General features: G+C 38.0%; 1 protein-coding gene across 5 annotated transcripts in view; it reads left to right on the forward strand.

Moving 5' to 3' along the window:
- tcf4 (transcription factor 4) overlaps nucleotides 1-22,637 on the forward strand; it is a 221,818-nt gene that overhangs the window by 44,013 nt on the left and 155,168 nt on the right. For 2 of the 5 annotated variants that reach the window (XM_079847537.1, XM_079847539.1), the window contains 3 exons: nucleotides 1,711-1,827; nucleotides 2,057-2,095; nucleotides 2,837-2,912. In XM_079847537.1, coding sequence (XP_079703663.1) covers nucleotides 1,711-1,827; nucleotides 2,057-2,095; nucleotides 2,837-2,912 — 232 coding nt within the window. Of the gene's footprint in view, nucleotides 1-1,110; nucleotides 1,567-1,606; nucleotides 1,828-2,056; nucleotides 2,096-2,836; nucleotides 2,913-22,637 lie in introns of those variants that run through there. The other 3 variants (XM_079847538.1, XM_079847540.1, XM_079847541.1) reach the window with 3 other exon arrangements.

Genomic DNA, 22,637 nt, shown 5'->3' on the forward strand with positions numbered 1-22,637 from the left:
GGAAAGTGCTGCCGTGGTTTTTGCTAAGCGTTTGAGGAGAAAATATCAGCTAATGTCATGTTAACAAACACATTTTACTCGAATATTAGCAGAATGTGTGTGTTACAGGGGTTAGAGAAGGATCTGTGTGAGGGGCTGAATCTTAAAGGGATAGTTCACCCAAAAATGAAAATCCTGTCATCATTTACTCGGCCTCAAGTTGGGCACCATTGAGGGTTTTTTTCTATACTATGGAAGTCAATGGGGACCAAATTCTTCAAAATATCTTCATTTGTGATCAGCTGAAAAAAAAAAAAAACAAAAAAAAAAAAATCCATACAGGTTTTGAACAACTTTATGGTGAGTAGTAAATGATGACAGAATTTTTATTTTTGGGTGAACTGTCCCTTTAAGGTCAGTCACACACTCTAAAAAAATGCTGGGTTTTTTTAATCCATGTTTGGGTCAAATATGGACAAACCCAACCAAATTTAAACCAATGGTTTGTCCATATTTGACCCAAACATGGGTTGAAACAACCCAGCATTTTTTAGAGTGGAAAAATAAAGATATAGTTCTATTAAAAAAGAATAACTGAGCCCACAACACAACTATAACGGCACAGAGAAAGTATATACTACAGTAAGTGGATTCATATGTATTTTGTTCCCCAGCTAATGAACAATAAAAACATTGACAGCCAATCAGAATCCATCAGCTTTAAAGAGCACGAGCGCTAATATAGTTATCGTTATAGTTATCTTTTTAGTTATCGTTCTTGGTGTGAACGGGCCTTGAAGGGTAACATTTAATTAATTAAATTTATTTTTTTTGCTTTTGAAATCATCTGAAAGAAAGCCTTTGATGTTGGATTAGCAATTATGTTGTCTTATAAATGTGAAACAGCAATATTGAAACCGTTCCCCACATCAATCTCTTGTTTTGTTTTTTTGTCTTTAACAAATTTATATGAATACTGTGCTGACCTATTTGTTTATTCTTATTCTTATTATTAATTTAAACATCCACAGATTCACATTATTATTTTATTTTTTAATAAATATATTTAAATAAAAATTCACGTGACCCAAAGTTGGTGCTTTCCGCGGTCGTTCGTGCTCTAGGACCCGCGCACAAATATGAAATAATTTTTAAAAGTCGAACCAACGCCTTCGCGCTCTCGATCAGACGGTGAAGCGTTTAATACGAGGTTGTGTGAGTGAAAGTTGTGCTTTTCCGCGCGGTATTCCGGAGTGTGTTCGTCTGAATGAAGCGCTCCTGCAGTAGACGAGCTGAACGATAGACTTCGCCGTCCGTCCTGTCAATAAAACACTCCACGAGCCTCACGAAACACCACCTGAGTGTTAGTTTAATCCCCGATCTCACTCAGTTATTGATCGGCTGTGTTGATTCGGATTGCTGAAGCCGCGCGCCGGAGGGACACTTGGAGAGAGTTTCTTCATCTTGAATGTGTGATCGCGTTACCGGACACCTGCGCGTCCACTTCACCTGGTGGAAGAATGATCCTCTGATCCACAGTCTCTTTTTCACGCAGAGTGGATTTTTTGGGGCTCGATCGTGCCGTGGGTCCGTGTGTGTGTGTGTATGTGTGTGTGTGTGTGCGAGAGAGATAGAGCGCGAGCGCGTGCGCGCGCGTGTGTGTTTCTGAAGATCAGACACGCTCCTCCTGATCGGGTGTTTTCTCATTGCGATCTGTTTCCATGTTTTTAGGTTTATGTGATATTTCTAAAAATGCATCATCACCATCATCATCACCATCATCATCATCAGAGAATGGCCGCGTTAGGGACGGATAAAGAACTGAGCGATTTGCTGGATTTCAGCGCGGTAAGTGACTTTACGTCTCCATGCTGCAGGTCAATGATCACACTTTGTTTGGTTTTGTCACATTTCATTGTGTTTCTGTGCGCAGATGTTTGTGTAGAAGTGTTGTAAGATGACTTTTTTGCGCACTGACTGTGCCGCGTAATTGCATTTGAAATCTGAAAGAAAGTTGCAAAAGCTTATGTGGATTTGATAGATGTGATGTTGCATTAGTAATTCTGTTGTCTTATAGATGCGAAACAGCGATTTGAAAATGTTCCCCACATCAATGGTAGTATATCCCACTTTATTCAGTCTTTTCTTGTGTTTTTTTTCCTTTTCTTTAATATATAGTCTTATGTATGTTGTGTTGACCCTTTAAAAAAAAAAAAATCCTTAAGGTATTCTAATGGAATTTCTCGTGATTATATTCTAATGGGATCAAATGCAGTTCTACTCGAATGAAATTCTGAAGACAGGAAAAAAAAAAAAAAAAAAAATCCAGTCGAATCTTACAGGATTCTTGTTTGATCCCATTAGGATTTCTTCCAAATGCTGAAAGAAATCCCATTAGCATTCCTTGATGATTCTGAGATTAGAGTTGATTCTAGTGGACTGATGATGTCTTAAATCTGGTTCAGTGTCAAAAAGTAAAAAAAAAAAAAAAGGCTAAATGTGCATCCTGTGAGAAATGCTTTTGGGAAGTTTTCATTCAGGAAATGTGTTTTCATGAAGCCACAGTTCCACAAATATTCCAGCTGTCCGACAGACAGACAGTGGAGGGCTGAACTGGCACTCCGGCTAGTTTATGTGCTCATGTGAAATTTGGCTTGGTTTTGATTTTGCATCCGCATTAGAGGGTTATATTATTCATCAAATTAACAGTAAGATTATGCATGCATTTCTGATGTCAAACAGTGCATAATGTTGAGCTCAGACTGAACCGTAATATTAACCAGTGTGTGTTTTAATGTTCTCTCATTCAGGGCCGGTTTGTGGAAGTTTTTAATGTGTTGTCATGATTGTTTTGTAGATGTTTTCCCCTCCTGTCAGCGGCGGGAAGAACAACGGACCCACGTCTCTGGGAAGTGGACATTTCTCCGGCTCAAGTATGTCATGTGAAACACAAGTGTGTGTTGTGTGTGTGTGTTCTGAGGTGTGGAACGGCCTCTGTCGCTGTCACAGAGTGATTATGAGCTTGGTTTGAATATGCAGCGTGTTTCTGTGTGTGTGTGTGTGTGTGGGGGGGGGGGAGATATTAGTGACTTTGACCTGGCAAACTTCTTCTTTAGGTGTGTGTGTGTGTGTGAGAGAGAGACATGCAAGTCACAGTTCACGTGCTGTGAGAATTTTGCGTTTTGCTTCAAGATGTGAGTTTGATTGTTGTGTCACGACAGTGTGTGTGTGTGTGTGTGTGTGTGTGTGTGTGTGTGTGTGAGAGAGAGACATGCAAGTCACAGTTCACATGCTGTGAGAATTTTGCGTCTTGCTTTGAGATCTGAATTTGATTTTTGTGTCACGACTGTGTGTGTGTGTGTGTGGGGAGATATATGTGACTTTGACCTGGCAGACTTCTTCAGGTGTGTGTGTGTGTGTGTGTGTGTGAGACACATGCAAGTCACAGTTCACGTGCAGTGAGAATTTTGCGATGTGAGTTTTGATTGTTGTGGCACGACGGCGTTCGTCTCGTCTTCTGCACACACACACACACACACACACACACACCTGCAGGGTTTGTGGACCACAGAGATCTGTATTGTTAAAGTGCGTGTTTTATAAAACGTGACATTTTATTACGTCGGAGGTTTGCAGTGAGCTGATTTTAATCCCGCCTCTGATGAATGTTTCCTGCAGGGGGAAAAAAAAAAGCGCCGGCAAATAAATAAATAATTAGAAGTGACAAAAAATAAATGACCTTGACCCCGGAGCGGGATTCAGGAAGAAGAGGGACGGAAACCCGTGCAACATATGGAATGCACTGCTCATTCCTGTGCACGCGTTTTCCACGGCATGCGTGTGTGTTTGGTCTCCAGCACTGGTGCCGTGATGTGCAGCACAGATGGAGGACTGAGAGTGTGTGTCGTGGCCCAGTGTGTCTTCATGTTGTCAATGGCTGCTATTGTTTTCCTCAGACTTGAGTGTTGTTTAGGGTTGGATAATTTGCATGCCGCCCCCTTCCCCCTTCTTTGCCCCTCGGTTCCTGCACTCTCGCCCGGATTGTGCCGCAGTTTCCCTCCGTTGGAAAGTCGGGCAGAAGGACGGAGGTGGGGGGGGGGGGTCTCAAAACTACGGCGAGTCTGTTGCCATGCGACTTGCCATGCATTTGGCTTCCAATCACTCGGAAATGTTTCATAAAGTGTGAATCGTTGAGGAAAAAACGAGAATAAATTAAATAAATAACACGCAACTCATGAGAACGTGTGGGCACGGCGCTAAATTTATGCATTATCTCTCGGTTTTGAAGCGTGCCCGTTTCCCGTGCCAGTCTCTGGCGTCTGAGAGGATTCGGCTAACGGCTGATAGGCCCGCGCGTTTGTTCTGGTAACAGCCGTGGCTTATTAAGCCACGTTGAAAAGTGGGGTTATTTTAATAACGCGTGGAAGAAGGAAAAAAAGCCGCTGCTATTTGCATCGCTCTGTTTTGGTTATGCCTGTCAGTCAAACGCCAGCGATTGCATTAAGCGCAGAGATGAAGCGAGAGAAGAAGATCTCTCCTCCCACTATCCAGCACCTCTCCGAGAGTCTTTGTCTTTCTCTTAGCGGCGCAGAAAAGAGCCGAGGCGGAGAGAGGGAGACATGCGGAGGAATATCAAACCCTTTAATTGTGCTTGAGATTAGGAATTAATGAGCGTTTTAGCTTGTAATAGCAATATTAGTGCTACAATGTGCTATCTAATGCTAATAATGAGGCTGCGTGTAATAGGCAGGATTCCAGGCCTCTGACTCGGTGGGGTTGACTCTAAAAATAATGTCACTCCAGCAACTCTTCGTGACTTTTCCCAGTGATACGCTGTTATTCCGGGTGAAATGGCTCCATATTTCGTGCGATATCTTCGCGCCTCATCCGTTCTCATGTTGAACCCGCCACGTTTGACATCAGTGATCGTCAGTGTGTTTATGAATGGAGGAGATGATTTTCAATGAATAGAGACTTATATTTGGGTCTGTCCTTCACTCACAGCATCATATCAGAAGACTTGAGTCATGTAGACTCCTGACGTTTTGTTGTTTTTGCCTTCAGATATTGTACATGTTTATCTACCGTTATTTTTTCATATTGTTGTACAGTGGTTAGAGGTGTGTTTCAAGGCTCAAAATGTGGGTGTGCGTAATTATTACTATAAACAATTATTATTCATTTTTATAATGTAAAATACATATAATTATAATTTTAACGTTCTTAATAATATAATGAAACTTAAAAGTAAATAAATAAACATATTTTATATATATATTTATATATATATATGCACATTACATGAATATGAGCATTTATATTTTTATATATATATATATATATATATACGTATATATATATATATATATATATATATATATATATATATATATATATATATATATATATATATAATGTATATATACATATATAAAGTATGTAATTATTAATAAAAAATAATATTATTAATTATTAATTAATTATGTAATATACATATATAATTATATATTTTAATGCTCATATTCATATAATGATCCTTAAAAATATATATATTATATAATATATATATATTTTATATATATTATATAAAATATATTATATATATAAATTATATATAAATATATATTATAAAGCTTGGCATTGACAGTCCTCAGAATCAGGATAAAAGTCACTACATTGTTTCATGTATGAATTATCATGTTCTCTTCATTTCTTTGCTTATGGAAACCTTATTATGGCTTTTGCTGAATTTTAAATTTTCATCATTGTTAGAGTCAGATAAACAGTAAACACACTTTGACGGTGTGCCAGTAAATCTGTATGAATGAATCTTCATGCAATCATATCCTCTAAACTTTGAATGCACATGAAATTATGAGTCACCCCTGACTTTATGATTTTGGCCTCTTGATTTGGTCGCTGTAGTAGCATCAATGCTAAGAAAGCTCCTGCTCTATTATTAGCTGATGTCTTGAGACGTCACTGGAGAAAAGCTGCCAAACGCCAGCGTTACGTCAGCGCTGTGGTGTCGGAGCGTCTTGTTGAGTTTAGTTCAGTGTTTGTGCAGAACAGTGTGTGAATCCTGAGATGACCTTCCTCTTGTGCCGTACTGATGTCAATAGACCAAACACACACGCTGAAACATCTCTACTTTATGTAGAAAATCAGTCTTGATCAAGAGTATCTTCAGTTCCTGCTCCTTTTGTTCAGATTCTCTGGCCTCTGACTGCGTTTTACACCATCTGTCCCAAATTCACTGAATGCCCAAAAATGGCTCCGAAAGCGCTGAAAATGCCCTAGATATTTAAAATGGGGAACCAAAAAAAAAAAAAAGCCACATAGTGATTTTGATATATTTCATAATATCCTAGATTATACACTACTGGTCAAATGTTTGGAATCAATCATTTTTAAATGGTTTAAAGAAGTCAGCGTTATAATAATCAGAAATGTGTCAGTTCATCATATCAGAATGATTTGTGAAGGATCATGTGACACTGAAGACTGGAGTAATGATGCTTTGATCACAGAAATAAATTACACGTTACTATATATTCACATAGAAAACAGATGATTTTAAATCGTAATAATATTGCACAATTTTGATTGTATTTTTGATCCAATAAATGCAGCCCTGGTGAGCAGAGCTCTTTCAAAATCGTAATTTTCGGTTATATTTCATTCGATAGTAATATTTCTGATAAACAGATTTGAAAGAGAAAGCCTTTATAAAGGTTAAAATCAATTCCGTGGTAAAAGTGAGTCATTTGAGCATCATAATCTGGACAGATCGTGCCCTCACGGCACAATAGCTCCTCTCGTCCTCCAGAAAAGCAGGCTAAAAGCTCGTCGTGTCCTCCAAAGTTACGTCGGCAGAGTTCGTTTCCCACCATGCCGTTGGCTGGCCCTCTCTCTGCTGACATTGTTGTGTCCTGTAGCCCACTTCCTTTGTGATTAAGTGTCTGTGTTTGTGAATATGTTTCTTGCTCTTTATCTGTGCGCTGCTTTGATAAGGCCGGTGTGGGCTCTCACACACTGTTTGTTTGACCTGGAAACGCGGCTCTTAAACCCGCTTGTGCTCGAACCGCTGAGGAAGGGTGCAGACGCAACACTCTCTGCATGTTGATTAGCGTTTACGTCACGCAGGGAGACGGTGGTGCGGCTTATGAAATCAAAATTCATGTTCCTGGTCTCACTGTGAATGATCATCAGTACGTTATTAGGAAGAAAATTACATGTTAAACCGCCTCTGAAACCACTTTCCTTTCCATCTGACGTCATTATCCCAGACAGCAACATGGTCCGGCCCAGATCCGGCTCACATCCGCTACATGTGGATTCCACTGGGCCTCATCTGGGCCGACTCTATGTTGCAATGAACCTTTTCGCATTAGTGTTTTCTGTTAGAACGGTGTCGTGTTAGCGGCCACTAAGTTAATAACTAATGATCTTTGTGACGGAAGTGAATAAATCAAAACTAACTTTAGCTGGACAATAACTTTATTCTAGATCTGCTGTAAAGCCTAAACAATCTCTGTTACTGTAATTTCCTATTATCACTGTAAAGCTGCTTTGAAGCAATTTATATTGTTAAAAGTGCTATATAAATGAAGGTGACTTGACTTGACTTGACTATACTAGACTAGACTAGACTAGATTTGACTAGACTAGACTAGACTAGACTTGACTTGACTATGAATGCTGCCTGTATTATTTTTCGTTTGCATCCATTTAAGTTCGGAAATTTTTTGTGATCCAATTAATTCCCAAAAATATAAAATCAAACGCTGCCCTATATTCATTTTTTTCTCCGCATTACATAAGATTCATGCTGACTGTATACAATGCATGGTTCTCTGCAATTGTTTCTAAATAATAAATATTATGTGCATTTAAAATAATCTTTTTCAATTAAACATCTTTAAACAAGGTAGATTTACTATATACTGTATTATTATTATTATTATTATTATTATTATTATTTAACATCCTTACACAATGTAGATTCATTGTTTTGTATCGTTATTTAGTATTATTTAACATCCCTAAACAGGGTAGATATATTAATCATTATTATTTATTATTATTTGACATTCTTTAACAATGTAGATTTTACTATTTTTTTATCTTTATTTATTATTTAACATCCTTAAACAAGGTAGATTTATTATTCATTGTTTTATTGTTATTTAGTATTATTTAATATCCCTAAACAGGGTAGATATATTAATCATTATTTATTATTATTATTTAACATCCTTAAATAAGGTAAATTTTCCATTTACTTTTTTATTATTTATTATATTTATTATTTACCATTTTTTTAATTGAAAATGTTGTTGTCCCAAAATGTATTTTGTTTTTCTTGTTTTAAGCTTAAATCTAATATACATAAAATACATTTTCTGAATACAATCTTATATAAATTGTATTATGTAAGGATCTACATGAATCCCTTACTGTAAAACAATACAAAAATACTGCTTTAAGAATTATTATTATCATATTTCTGTGTTTTTATATTATTTTGTGTTTATTTTGATGTTTTAGCCTCCCAGAAAAACCCAGCCGAAGTAAAAAACCCTTCAACAGAAACATAAGTAGAATTAAAGGAGATAACGGGGATGTTGATGCCAAGCGTGTGATAAACAGGTTGATTTTGAAGGCCGATCGAGTTGTTTTGGACAGAGACGCTGATGTGTGTAAGGAAGTGCAGGAAGAGCTACTTCCTGTTTTTGTGTTCTGGTCTCCTGAGTCGAACGCAGGCTGCGTTTCACCTTCAGTTAATGTTAGATTCGGTCGTTGTGGTTTATCTATTTATGGAGTCTCGTTTAGTTCAGATAGTCGAGTCCAGGTTGATCTAATCTGGTGCAGTTTTGTCCTGTGATGGTAATACAGTCCACCTTCATCTGTCGGCTTCGGTTAATGCGGTCCAGCGATCCAGTTCAATCCGTTCACATCCCTGTAATTGAATGTTATTGTTTTATTTGTATGCCTGAACTTGACTGTCATTTCTGATCCCGTTCTGTCCGGAGTTGTAATGAAAGACTTGAAAAAGTGTACCGACTAAACACGCCACTGTCCACGAGTGATTCAACACCCTCATGAAACAACAATGGGACCAAAGTGCATTGTGGGTAATGAACACCCATCGCTCTGTGCTGATCTTACACGGCCGTTCACAATGATCGCCCTGCCCTTTTCAAACAGGTTCCTGAATGTTCCCATGATTAACTCATGGAGAGTCACTCCCATGCTGCCAAAGAAAAATGACAGATTCAATCTCTTTTATGTCTCAAATGTTTCTCCTAAACAGCAGTGAGAACAAATTGGAGATGACTGCTGAAATCTCAGTGTTTTTCCTGGGAAAAAGACGCCGGTAATCTCATGTGTGTCTCCTCTAGAGTCTCATGGATCTGCAATCCAAAGTCAGAGATCTCAATATGAACTCAAACATTTCTCATCAAATGATCTGAGCTGCTCCATTCAATCATTTTAGAGCTTGTTGACTCATTTGTGTCTGTTTCTATTTCCCCACATAAGGAGAAACATCTGAGACTTCAGCCCTATCCGGACGGGACTAGTTTAACATGGAGAGGAGGGGTACAGTAATAATTACCAGAGCTTCTCTGTGATTTTAGTCCTGTCTGAATGTGCATCTCAGTAATCATCATGGACAATGTCAGGAAAGATTATGGCAACTTTTACCTTCAGTAAAAAGGTCCAGAAAAATGACCTCAGGTAATACTAATCCCGTGCGAATAGACCCGCTGTAAATATGTAAATATTCCATAATTTCCTGTTTAAAAGTAGTTTTCCTTGGTTTTTTGAGTATGGAGACGCTTGATAACGCATTCAGTCGCGCTCTAGACGCTGGAACGAGTCTGTGGCAAAACTCAAGAGTTTCACACACACCTTTCAGATCAGAAGAAGATCGACAGCACTCGTTAGAGGCACAAAACATCTTTTAGCGTTAGGTAAGAGCCTATTACCAACACAATCTGATACATCGTTCTACCGGACATAACTGTTTTATATATATAAATATAGGTTATATGTGTTTGCGCACGTGATTTGAGGAAGCAGCGTAACACACACATGACGACAGGAGTGACGGCGGTGTGTAAATCGAGTTACTCTCCCACTTCTGCTAGTTTACTGAGATCTCTTATCCAGTGTGAACTGGCCATTAATATTACAGACGTCCTGTGGTAAAATTACATTACTCCATCTACCCTTGTAAAGTTAATCCCGTCCGAATAGGGCTTAAGTAAATTACTTAATGTGACTTACTGTAATGTGATTCTGAATTATGTCTCATTTAAGTCTCATAAGTTATGAAAGATCAACTTCTGAGCTATAACATTTTATTAAATTAACTCTTTCCCTCAATGAAGCTCGTGATTGTCATTCGCTACGTTTACATGCAACCAAATAATCCGTTAGTAATCGGCTTGACGACTCAATCGGACTCAAAAGCCTTCATGTAAACGCCTTAATCAATCCGATTGAGCTCGATCCGAATTAAATTTCGATCGGATTGAAAGTGGTTTATTCCTTTTCTAATCCGATCGAGAGGACATGTAAACACTCGATCGGACTGAAAACCGAAACTGAAAGGCCTGCGCATGTGTAATGACGTAGAAATAGCGTAATGATGAGGGAACGAGCTGTTGTTCCTGTTGAATGAAGTGACGTATAAATGAGTGTCTCATCCTTTAATCCTCCTTTCACTGTGAAGTGGAGCAGGACAACGTCCACCAGTTCCAGACGCTCATCCACACACGACTGGCTTTGGGCATTTTTACTGCGTGATCAATATAAGCAGCGGCACAACGGTTCAGATGCTCACTGCCCCCAAATTATGACCAGAAATGGATAAATATTAAGTCTGCTGTTTGAAACAAATAAAGAACCAATGTAGGAGAACGGTTATGATGTGCAAACATCAGGAAGCTCTGTATATTCGTGCAGTGAGCGCATGGCAAAATATCCATCCCGATTTGAATCTTGTGACACATAAACACACACATCAACCCGATCACATGATTAGCGTTCATGTAAACACTACGTTCAGATTCATCAATCGGAATGAATTCAGTCCCATTGAAACAAAAGTTGTCCATGTAAACGTAGCCACTGATAACTTTAGGAGAAACAACTTAAATACTTGATGATTCTAGTAATGTCTCATTTAAGTATCATACGTTATGAAAGAGCAACTTCTGAGCAATACGTTTTATTGAATTATTTCTTCCCCTAAACGAAGCTCATGATCATCAGTGAAAAGTTTTAGGAGAAACATCTGAGACAAAGTTGGTACCTAAACGAACTGACTCCATTATGCGTCTCGGAACTCTGAAAGACCCTCCTCTGAGCGTGTGTGTGTGTGTGTTAACGAGTGGTCTTGTGGTCCTTAACGAATCCCGTGGTTTTCCGTGCAGGGGTGGGAACAGCACACCTTGTTTTCTCCTCGCACCTGAAGGTGAAGAGACTCAAAAAAAGTGTAATTATCTGTCTGAAAATAAAGGCATAAGAGCAGCACAGTGTGTGTAATTAACACGGCAGGTGACGAGCTCGCGGAAACACAGAACTTTTAATTAAAACGCCTGACTTGTTTGGATATTGTCAAGTGTGTCGCTGTAAGATGTGCCACTGTAATGGCTGCCATAATTGAGCAGTGACAGAGGCTAATGTTAGCATGTTTCACGTGTGTGAGTGTGTGTGTGTGTGTTATTGGAGGTTTCACTGATGTTGTTTTATTTGTATACAGGTTTCAGAATTAACACTCTAAGTATCAAGCTACTTATATCATCAAACGTTGATCTTTTGATGAAAACGTGCAGGTTTCTTGATGCACGTGGACGTCTGTCCTTCTTACTTGATGTGGGAAAAGGGTCAAACATGCAGAAGAGTTTGAGGATGAAGGAATCTGTTCAGTGCAGTGGGAATACGATGTACGTTTGCTCTAAATGAGGAGAAATGTTCATGCTGGTTTCAGACTGTGTTTCCATGATCCACGTTCATCTGGTCTTGTTTCTCTTCTTTTATGTGGATGATCACGATTATTTATTACTTCAGCCAGAGTTATTAATAAATGTCAGAGTAATTAACTATTAATAAAATCTACAATAGTTGCTAAACTAATGCTAATATAACACTAGATGCGTTTCCATTACAGATTTGCGCAAAACGTTTGCGGTTTTTTTTTCTTTTCTTCTAAATGTCGTCAAAAAACTATTGCGAAATGACGGCGTTTCCATTAACCGATGTTATGCGACTAAAACTTGATTTTTTTCCTCTCGCGATAATCATTCCAAAAATCACGGCAACGGACGTTGGTAGGTTTATGTATCCCAGCCACTGCACTGGCCATTATTATTAATCAAAGGAGACGTATGTGTGTTTTCCAATCATTAATGGCAAGGAAAGACCGTTAGGCCGTGTGTCAACCAAAGCATTTTTAGCCAACTGAAAACGCTAGACGCTCTGATGAAACGCCTAGCTATGGGCGCTTGAGAGTGGTTTCGCAGTGTTGCGTTTTTTTTTTTCAGTTGAGACATGCTGGTTATGATTTGGAATATCCGCGAAAGTGTTACTAGTATCTCATTTCACACATATTTTGTTTCTGTGTTGATTCTATTTTAAAATGTCGATACAATGTAACAAGCTCTTGATTGTGGCATTTCTTTGAGGTTTAGAATCCAGTATTCCTGTAATTCTTCTGTCTTTTATGAGTTTAATAAAGAGCTCTGTCTCGTATTCTGTCCAAACACACCGCGTCATCTACGTCAGCTGACCTGTAAATGCGCAAAAACTGTTTCCATTGCAGTTTTGCGAAATATTTCTTTTCGAATTGCCTGAAAAACCCCCTCATGCGAGCGTAAAAACGTTTTTGTGATTAATGGGAGTTTTTGCGAAATTGACGTGTTTCCATTGGGCGTATTTGAAGGGTAATGGAAACGCGGCTATTGACTCCAGTTTAAAATGTCATCAGTAAGCTCGTACTATACTGTGATGGACCTGTGATTTAGCACTGGATTGATATAAGTATTTTTCTTAATTTCTCCTTAATTATTTAAAGGTACACTGTGCAACTTTTGGTCAAAAACTGCATGTGTTTTGCAGAAGAACATTGTTGTGGTTGTGCTTCGGCTCTGTGCGGATTATATGGTTATCCTAAAACATTCACTACTAGGCATAAGGAATATAACCAGTTTAGATTAAAGGATCTCAGGCTCAGTTACTGTCGGTCACAACAGATAATGCTTTACAGTGAACTCTGTTAGAGAGATGCATATGACAGCTTATCTGTTCAATAAAACACCTTACTCTCCTGTTGAGTAATAACAACACCATCATCTCCACAAATCCCTCAGTTCTCCATCTCCTGAAGCCAAGCTTATGTTGATTCTTGTTTTATGACGAGCTCATTTGTTTAAACAAGGTGATTCTCTGGAGGTTGGAGATTTAGCGGCTCCATGTCAACCTTTCTCTCTCGTTGTGACAACTAACCCCTGCCACACACACACACACACACACACACACACACACACACACACACACACACACACACACACACACAAACACACTCAACTAACCTCTGACCTCACACACCAGACAAGCCAGAGCAACTTTACTCTATTTACGGGTTATGTCGAGACACACATGGACGAGTGACGCATTTACGCAATTTCTCGTGAAAACCATCCTGACCGGTCTACAATATAAACACTTATAACAGGCTTACCGTAGTGAATCTCAGTAAGACATAAACACGTTTTGGAAGAAGGATTGATGATGTATTTAAATTGTTAACCTTGAACAAAAACAGAAAGTTACATAGTGCACCTTTTAAACCTTTAAAACTTTTCTATTAAACAAAAGAAGCTTGATTTTGCAGTTATTCTCATGTTGTCGCGCATGAGTGGAATTTCAGGAGGTGTCAGGTTGAAGTGAAGTGTTCAGATTATCTGTGTGTGTGTGTAAGAGAGAGAGAGGAGATTTCTTGTCTTGGTTTTCCTAAAAGGCAGTTGAACATCTGGCGGTGTGTGTGTATCTGTGACGCCATTGACATTCCATTCCATCAATGCTTTGGTTATGGCTGCTGTTTGCATGCATGCATACGCGTGTGTGTGTGTGTGCGTGTGTGTGTGTGCGCGTGTGTGTGTGTGTGTGTGTGTGTGTGTGTGTGTATATGTATGTGTGCACCCATTTGCAATCGTAGAAAGCACTTGTGTGTTTTATGTGTTTGTTTATGTAGATTTCACGTGTGTGTGTGTGTGTGTGTGTGTTTCTCACTCTCGCGGTGTGGGCAGTACGTGCTACTGTTTTTCCAAGTGCTAATTTTTGCTGCAGTTGCTGGTTTAACGTCCATCTCGTTACAGCCTGAACCAATTACAGCTCTAATTATCCAATAAATATGTATTTAAGAAGCTGTTTACTTTTCGTGTGTGTCGTGACACATAGAGCAGAAACCAAACCCGCTGGGGTTACACACTTTATACATCATATGAGACCGACTGCAGAGAAACATTCGCAAACTCGCAGATTATAATATTCTTTGTTTTTCATTGCATTTCTTTAGTTTTACAAGTGAATTTTACAACATCAAAAGCATGTCCAGGTCATTTGTCGTACTAAATAAAAAAAAAAAAATAAAAAAAAAAATATATATATATATATATATATATATATATATATATATATATATATATATATATATATATATATATATATATATATATATAAAATTTAAATAAAGAATATTTTGCCATTGTGATAATATTTTGGCACATTTAAACCACACATTCTCATATATGCATGTATGTGTGTGTGTATATATATATATACACACTACAGTATTTTTAATGTATTCAAGCAATGAATTCTAATGAGAATCACAACTGTGAATAATAGGAATTACAAGAAGCTCAAATTAAAAGTTATGGATGCATAATAGTTATGAGCATATGGGGGGTAAATCACAAATTTATAATGTTCTTCATTTTCATCAAACAAAATGTAATTTATTGTTTCTGTCTTTTGATTTTCATGACCTGCTCTTGACAGATTCTGTGAAATTCACTCAGAGAGAGAGAGAGAGAGAGAGAGAGAGAGAGAGAGAGAGATACAGAGAGAGAGAGAGAGAGAGAGAGATACAGAGAGAGAGAGAGACAGACAGGAATGTAACCGGACACTGCAAGGAGTTTTTCCCACAGAAGTGCCCTCTCATGAAAGGCTTTTGTCTGGCTTCTGTGTTCAAACATACTCGTCTCTCTCTCTCTCTCTCTCTCTCTCTCTCTCTCTCTCTCTCTCTCTCTCTCTCACTTGTTCTTTTTTTTCCTCTGAAAGTTTTGCAGGTGTTCAGGGCGCAGCAATGAAACAAGGTCTGTTATTTGGTGTGTGTGTGTGTGGTGGGGTTTGGTGGGCAGGGCCTCATGGCCTCTTTCTCCTCCTTCAGGCTCATTGGCTGAGTCATCGAGAGGAGGGGCTGATGGGTAATGTGGAGATCTGCTCAGTGTAAACACAGTATCTGTTATAGACCCTGACAGACCAGACACACATGGGTCAGTGATGGGATTGAGCTTCTGCTATTAGGGATGGAACGTTTTTCCAGAAGCATACAAATACAGCCTCAAACATACAATGAGGGAAATTACTATACATTTTAACAAATTAAATTTGCTTTTAAGTATGTCTGAATGAAGTAAACACCGTTCAACAGAAACAAGTGAAAAGCTGGGAATGTTTCTTGTAAATATTGTTGTTTGATTCATACTGAACATATTGAACAGACAGTATCAGGTCTGTAAGCTGCATTTAAACGGCAACACCTGAAAATGCACAACTCTGTCATCCTGACTCTGTGTACGTTCACTTAAAAACAGGCATTTTGACCAAGAAGTGCATTTGACCGTTCATGCGCACAGACGCATTTCCTGCGAGGCGCGAATGTTCTTCACAGAGCGTTCACACACAAGCGCGCATGTGAGCGTTGAAAGCAGCCGCCTGTCAGTCACACACTCCAGTACTGAAGAAAGATTGTTACACTGCAAACTTGACATATTGTAACATTATTTTAAAGTCCCCCTGTGGTGAAAATCCAGCGTTTAATGTTGTTTATGTGTCTATGTGGTGTTTTTAATATGCTTTAAGACAAACCATGTGTAAGTTCATAAGTCGACAGCATTGCTGAGTATTTCCTCCTTAAAACTGCAGTGAACCAAAGACAGTCTCAAAAACACGCTTTGAAATCGCTGGTGTTTCTGACGTCACAAACTACCTTGTAACCAATCAGATCAACGTGTGATCGTCAACCAGTGGATCTCTGAGCTGAGTGAGTGAGTGGAGGCGGGGCTCATTTGCATATTCATAGAACCGCGCATACTAAATGAGCCAAGAGTTACATTCAAGCTATTTAAAGGCATGAAGAAATAATATTTAAATTAGCAGTTTTGGTGATCAAAGATGAGTTTTAAGGGTTCAATTATTGCCGGGGACTTTGACAGTTATATCGGACGTTGACTTTATGTTGTAACAGCATTTTGATAGTTATAATGGATGTTGACGTTATACTGTAACATTTTGACAGTTATATTGGACATTGACATATTGTAACATTATGTTGACAGTAAAATTGGACGTTGACGTTATATTGGAACACTATTTTAACAGTTATATTTGATATTGACGTTATATTGTAACATTAATTTTACAGTTACATTGAACGCGGACAGTTATATTGTAACAATTTGAACAGTTATATTGGACATCGACGTTATTTTAGCATTATTTTTACCAGTTATAATTGACTTTGATGTTATATTGTAACAGTTAAGTACATTTAAACCCTGAACCCAGAATTTAACAGCAGGATCTGGAAGTACATTTTTAGCATTATTATAGTAGAGATACTTGTACATTTCTATCTTATCGTGATTGATATGTGATCACGTGTGTGTGTGCGTGTGTGCATGTGTGTGTGTGTGTGTGTGTGTGCGTGTGTGTGTGTGTGTTCGCATCTCCCTCCTCACACCCATTTATTCCATCTCCATACACACATCAGCTGTTCCCGAATTTCACGGAATTCCCTGTCTGGTTCCCGTTCGGTTTCCACGGTAACAGGTGCGGAGTTCACCCTGGCGTCTGGACGCAGGCAGGTGTGTGTGGACTTAATTACACACACACACATCTCACTGCCACATGTTCTGGAACAAGCGTTTCCACACGGCGCAGTGAGGTTTATCCTGTACTAGAGTTCGAACCCGAGGGTTTCGGGAAGAGATTCCTGTGCGGTTTCAGCGCTGTAATGAGTGCGAGAGAGAGAGAGAGAGAGAGAGAGAGAGAGAGAGAGAGAGAGAGAGAGAGAGAGAGAGAGAGAGAGAGAGAGAGAGAGAGAGAGAGAGAGAGAGAGAGAGAGAGAGAGAGAGAGAGAGAGAGAGAGAGAGAGAGAGAGAGAGAGAGAGAGAGAGAGAGAGAGAGAGAGAGAGAGAGAGAGAGAGAGAGAGAGAGAGAGAGAGAGAGAGACCAGTGCTTGACAGAAAACAGTGAAGCCTCTTTATCGCATTTGAAGCCGAAGTGTGAATGAAACATATCGGCACTTTAAGAAAATATTTCAAGCTTCATTTGCAGAGGTTTTTTTTTTCAAACGGCACAAATTGTTTTCACCATGCTAAGCTCCTGCAAATGAGTAGACTGCAAATGTTTACCTGTTTACAGACGCAAATGCTTTCACACATGCGGCGTGTTTTGATATATTCTCTAAAGGAGAGAGAGAGAGAGGCGTATGATGGCTATTGCTGCTCGTCACTGTGAATTACACGGCCTTGGTTTTTAAATGCGAAGCTGAAGATGCCAAACGAACACAATGAACACGCAGGAAACATGACCTTCCCTTTCCTTGCATCATTCTGTCTTTCTTTTAGTCTGGCTGTCATTTCATCATTAAGAATTAGAAATGCATAAGTTGCTATAGTTGTGTTTTTCCCACATTGCAAAAGCAGACAAGCTGTAAATAATTACTAAAAGTTTAATAATCCATGTGACTTTTATGTTAACTAGTTATGCTAATCGTGTGTTATTATTTGCTGAAAAGCAAGTCCTTGTCTGCCGTGAAAAGAGCAGCAGGAACATTCTGCTAAAGTTCTCCTCACAGCAGAAAGTGCGTCATGTGGGTTTGGAACGATTCCTTCAAGTGAATCCGACGAGGCTTTGATGTTTCCTTTTCTCTGTTTCTCTCTTTTCATCTCTTTCTTTACCTCTCTCAAATGCGTTTTGTTATGGCTGTGACGGTCTTCAGAGGCTCTTGGTGTGTGTGTGTGAACTCAAGTACAGACATGTTCAGTCAAACATCTACTGCTCTTTCATGGATTATCAAAGGTCGCAACATACAGGCTTCCGTAATTCCTGGAAAACAGGCCTGATCAATGAAGGGAAAAAAAATATAAATAAATAACAACAAAAAAATCATTCCATTTGGATGCAATGATTTTTTTTATTAATTTAATTATTATTATTATTATATTTCAATATGCATACATTTTGGATAGCAACTACTATGTAACAACTTCTAAATACTTTATAAATTTGGATAATATATAATATAAAATGTTACATTTATATAAAAAAATAATTAAATTTCTTATTTTCCTTTGTACTGTTTTTCTGTATACTTAATTATATAGTTTTCAATTAAATATATTAAATTATAAACGAAACAAATATTTTGCATGAATAGAAAAGCATTATTTTGACAAAGTATATTTAAAAACCTTTGTTTATATATATATATATATATATGCATAAACGCACGCATAATCGTACATGCATGTATATGTGTTTGTGCGCATGTATGCATATAGAATAGAATAGAATACTGTTTTGCATATATACAGTATATACACCTTTGAGTGTGTGTGTATAGCTTCAAATCCGAAAGATCATATCAAAACAGAAACATTAGTACAATCTAAAACTATTGATAATAGTTAAGTATTTAGCCATTATATTTGACATTTATCACTAAATATTCAGATCTACATAAATATACAGGTAGTTTGAGACGGTTATGTCATTCACAATGCATTATGGGGCATGTGCGCTCACTGCTCTTTTGCTATATATGTTTCCATGGTAACAGCGTCTTCTCTGATTGGTGGATTCTCTTTGAGGAAAATGAATGTGATTTTTAGTGTCAGGAGGCTGGAAGTGTTGCACTTCAAATCCACCGAATTGCTTTGCTTTTCTCTTTATGCAAAATATAATTCCCAATATTTGTTGTTTGATTTGAAGGTGAGACGGTTTTTGTCAGTGACATTGTTAGTCTTGAAACGTCGACGTCAGAAACATGAGACGTCATTGAGTCAGAAGTTTCCAAGACATTATGAAGGTTTCACGCCAGATCTGGATGATGGCCATGTTTGATATGATCCACGTTTCTCTCCCCACATATAAAGCGTTAAACGACTCGCCCACACACACACACACACTCACACTAAAACACATATGCACACATCGATATTGTTATTTGTCACTTGCATCTTGTTTACGGGCTATTAAAAGCCGAGCGTCTCTCACACACGCTCTTCACGTGGTCAGACTCTCTCTCTCTCTCTCTGTGTGTGTGTGTGTGTGGGACGGGTCGAGGTGTGTTGGGGTGCCGTAACGCCTGGCGTCGCTCTACTGTTTGGATAATAGTGATATGTGCGCTCTTGGCTGCGTGGGGAAGGACATTAATGTTTCAGCATATGTCTTCTGCTGAAGTGTGAACAGAACTCGTGTTACGGAACGACTTGCTGCCCCTCCGAGCTGAATGTGTGTGTGTGTGTGTGTGTGTGTGTGTGAGGAAAAACTCTCTCTCCTCGCAGGCGGACGACAGGCAGAGACACGGGCGCTTGAAGAAGTCCTTACCTGAGTCTCGCTGGTCATGGTCTGGTCTGGTCTCAGCTGGTTTGGACCTGTATTGGCTCTTAATGAGTGAGAAGTGGAGTTTTTCATAACACTTTAGGTTTCATTAGTTAACATGAACTGATAAATCTACTGCATTTATTAATCTTAGTTCATGTTCATTTCTCACTAAACTCACTTGCTAATGCATTAACATGAACAAACAATGAACAATTACATTTTTTTCATTAACAAAGGCTAATATATACAGTAAAATATATTGTGTATTGTTAGTTCATAGTGCATTAACTAATGTTAAAGTCGTTAATTGTATCCCTTAAAACTCATGTTTATCACCAAAATTACATTTTTAAATGTTTCTCCTTGAAAAAATGCCTTAAAATATCTTGAATGTAACTCTGGTCTCATTTAGTATGCACGGTTCTATGAATATGCAAATGAGCCCCGCCTCCACTCACTCACTCAGCTCAGAGATCCACTGGTTGGCGATCACACGTTGATCTGATTGGTTACAAGGTAGTTTGTGACGTCAGAAACACAAAGCGTGTTTTTGAGACTGTCTTTGGTTCACTGCAGTTTTAAGGAGGAAATACTCAGCAATGCTGTCGACTTATGAACTTACACATGGTTTGTCTTAAAGCACATTAAAAACACCACATAGTTTTTTATATTTCCTGAAAAGTAGCTTATTTGGACATACATACAAGATTTCAAGACAGCAAATAATATCTTAAGAGTTATATAAAACTACATACAAATGTATGTTTCCCCCAAATGTTGTAGCAAATAGTCAAACACACACACACAAAAATAATCATTTTTGCTTGAAATACAATATTGCATTAAAAAAATAATGCGGTTACTGTTAGGATAATTGTATTTTTGTATAATTTGCTGACTTTTTTTTTGTTTTCTTGATGTTTCGTCATTAATATTAATAATTTGTTGTGTTGTGATGTTAAGATCTTTTTACATTTGTTGATTGCACCGTTCTTGTGTCTATAGTGTAACAACCTTCGAAAACTATCAGTCTCCCTTCATTTCCAGGCATGTGGAATTAAATGTTTGATTGAATCATCAGATATTGGATTACTGTCCATTTTAAATGTCTTTCATGTTCAGTCTGTGATGTGCAGTGGACAGTTCGGTTCATCTTCACATTCAGTCGTGACCATCAGCTGATAGATTCATCGTTTCTCAGATGAGACCGTAGATCAAGAGACTTTTACTGACTTCTCCGTCGTGCTTCATTGAAATATCAACTTTGTCTTTTTGTGTTATTTGTGTTAGTCAAGTTCTGCAAATTATCTTTTGTGTTCCACAGAAAAATAGAAAATAATTATATTTAGGTGGACTGTCCCTTTAAGACTTAAATTGATTAACTTGTTTGCGTACAGAGTTCTGGGTCAAACATGAGAAACGCTTGAGATAATATTGAGACTTTACATTGCAGATCTTTGGTGTTTTGGCAAAATGTTGAGATCTATTCTTTTCCAGTAGTAAAGTCTTCATTGAGATCCATATTGAGAGAAATCGATATCGAATCAAAATCATAAAATGAAATTGAATCAAGCTTTTGAATCATGATAAATGTTGATTTTAATGAGGTTGTGTGAGAAAAGATCTTTATGATTCAGCGGGATTGAAAAACACAATCTGTGAAATGCAAATGAATCTATTGAAACGAATCAAGAGCTTGTGAATGTCAATAATTAACATTCCTGAGATTTTTACTGAGGTTGTGTGAGAAAAACTAAGATCTTTGTGATTTAGACGGGATTAAAAACACAACATGAATCTGTGAAATGCTAATGAATCTATTGAAACGAATCAATGTTGAATCGAATCAAGAGCTTGTGAATCGCGATAAATGCTGATTATTAAAATACTCTAGATTTTTACTGAGGGTGTGTGAAAAAAAACAGACGTTTTTGATTAGACGGGATTAAAAAACACTAAATGAATCGTGAAATGTAATTATTCTATTGAAATGAATCAAATCTGAATCAAATCAGGAGCTTGTGAATCATGATAAATGTTGATTATTAACATTTTTTGTGAGAGAATAGTCGTTTTTGATTTACATTTAGGTATTAAAAACACTAACTCAATCTGTAAAATGAAAATGAATCTATTGAAAGAATCAATATTGAATTGAATCAAGAACTTGTGAATTGCAATAAATGTCGATTATTAACATATTAGAGTTTTTTTTTTATGAGGTTGTGTGAGAGAAAAGATGTTTGTGATTTAGACTGTATTAAAAACTGAATCTGTGAAATGAAAATGAAACTTTTTGCAATGAATCGAATCTGAATCAAACCAGGAGCTAGTGAATCATGAGTGTTCTTGTCCTGATGATGCTGTGGACCGCGAGAGATCCTGTGTGTGTGTGTGTGTGTGTGTGTGTGTGTGTGTGTGTGTGTGTGTGTGTGTGTGTGTGAGAGAAACAGAAGGCAGATCTCTCTAAAGAACAGTGATAAATGAATAAATGAGAGTGTAAGTAGACGTGCGTCCACTCGCCGACTCCATTATATTTTCAGAATTAAATCGGTATTATGTTGAAATATTCAGAGGTTGGCTGAAGGTTGATAATGCGTTTAGACAGACATTAAGCCGTAATCGGTTTCTAATAGAGTTACTCTGAGTCATCTGATACGATTAACTGAGAGAGAGAGACGTGTGTGTGTGTGTGTGTGTGTGTGTGTGTGTGTGTGTGTGTGTGTGTGTGTGTGTGTGTGTGTGTGTGT

This window comes from Squalius cephalus (assembly GCF_949319135.1).
Source record: "Squalius cephalus genome assembly, chromosome: 17".
NCBI lineage: Eukaryota > Metazoa > Chordata > Actinopteri > Cypriniformes > Leuciscidae > Squalius > Squalius cephalus.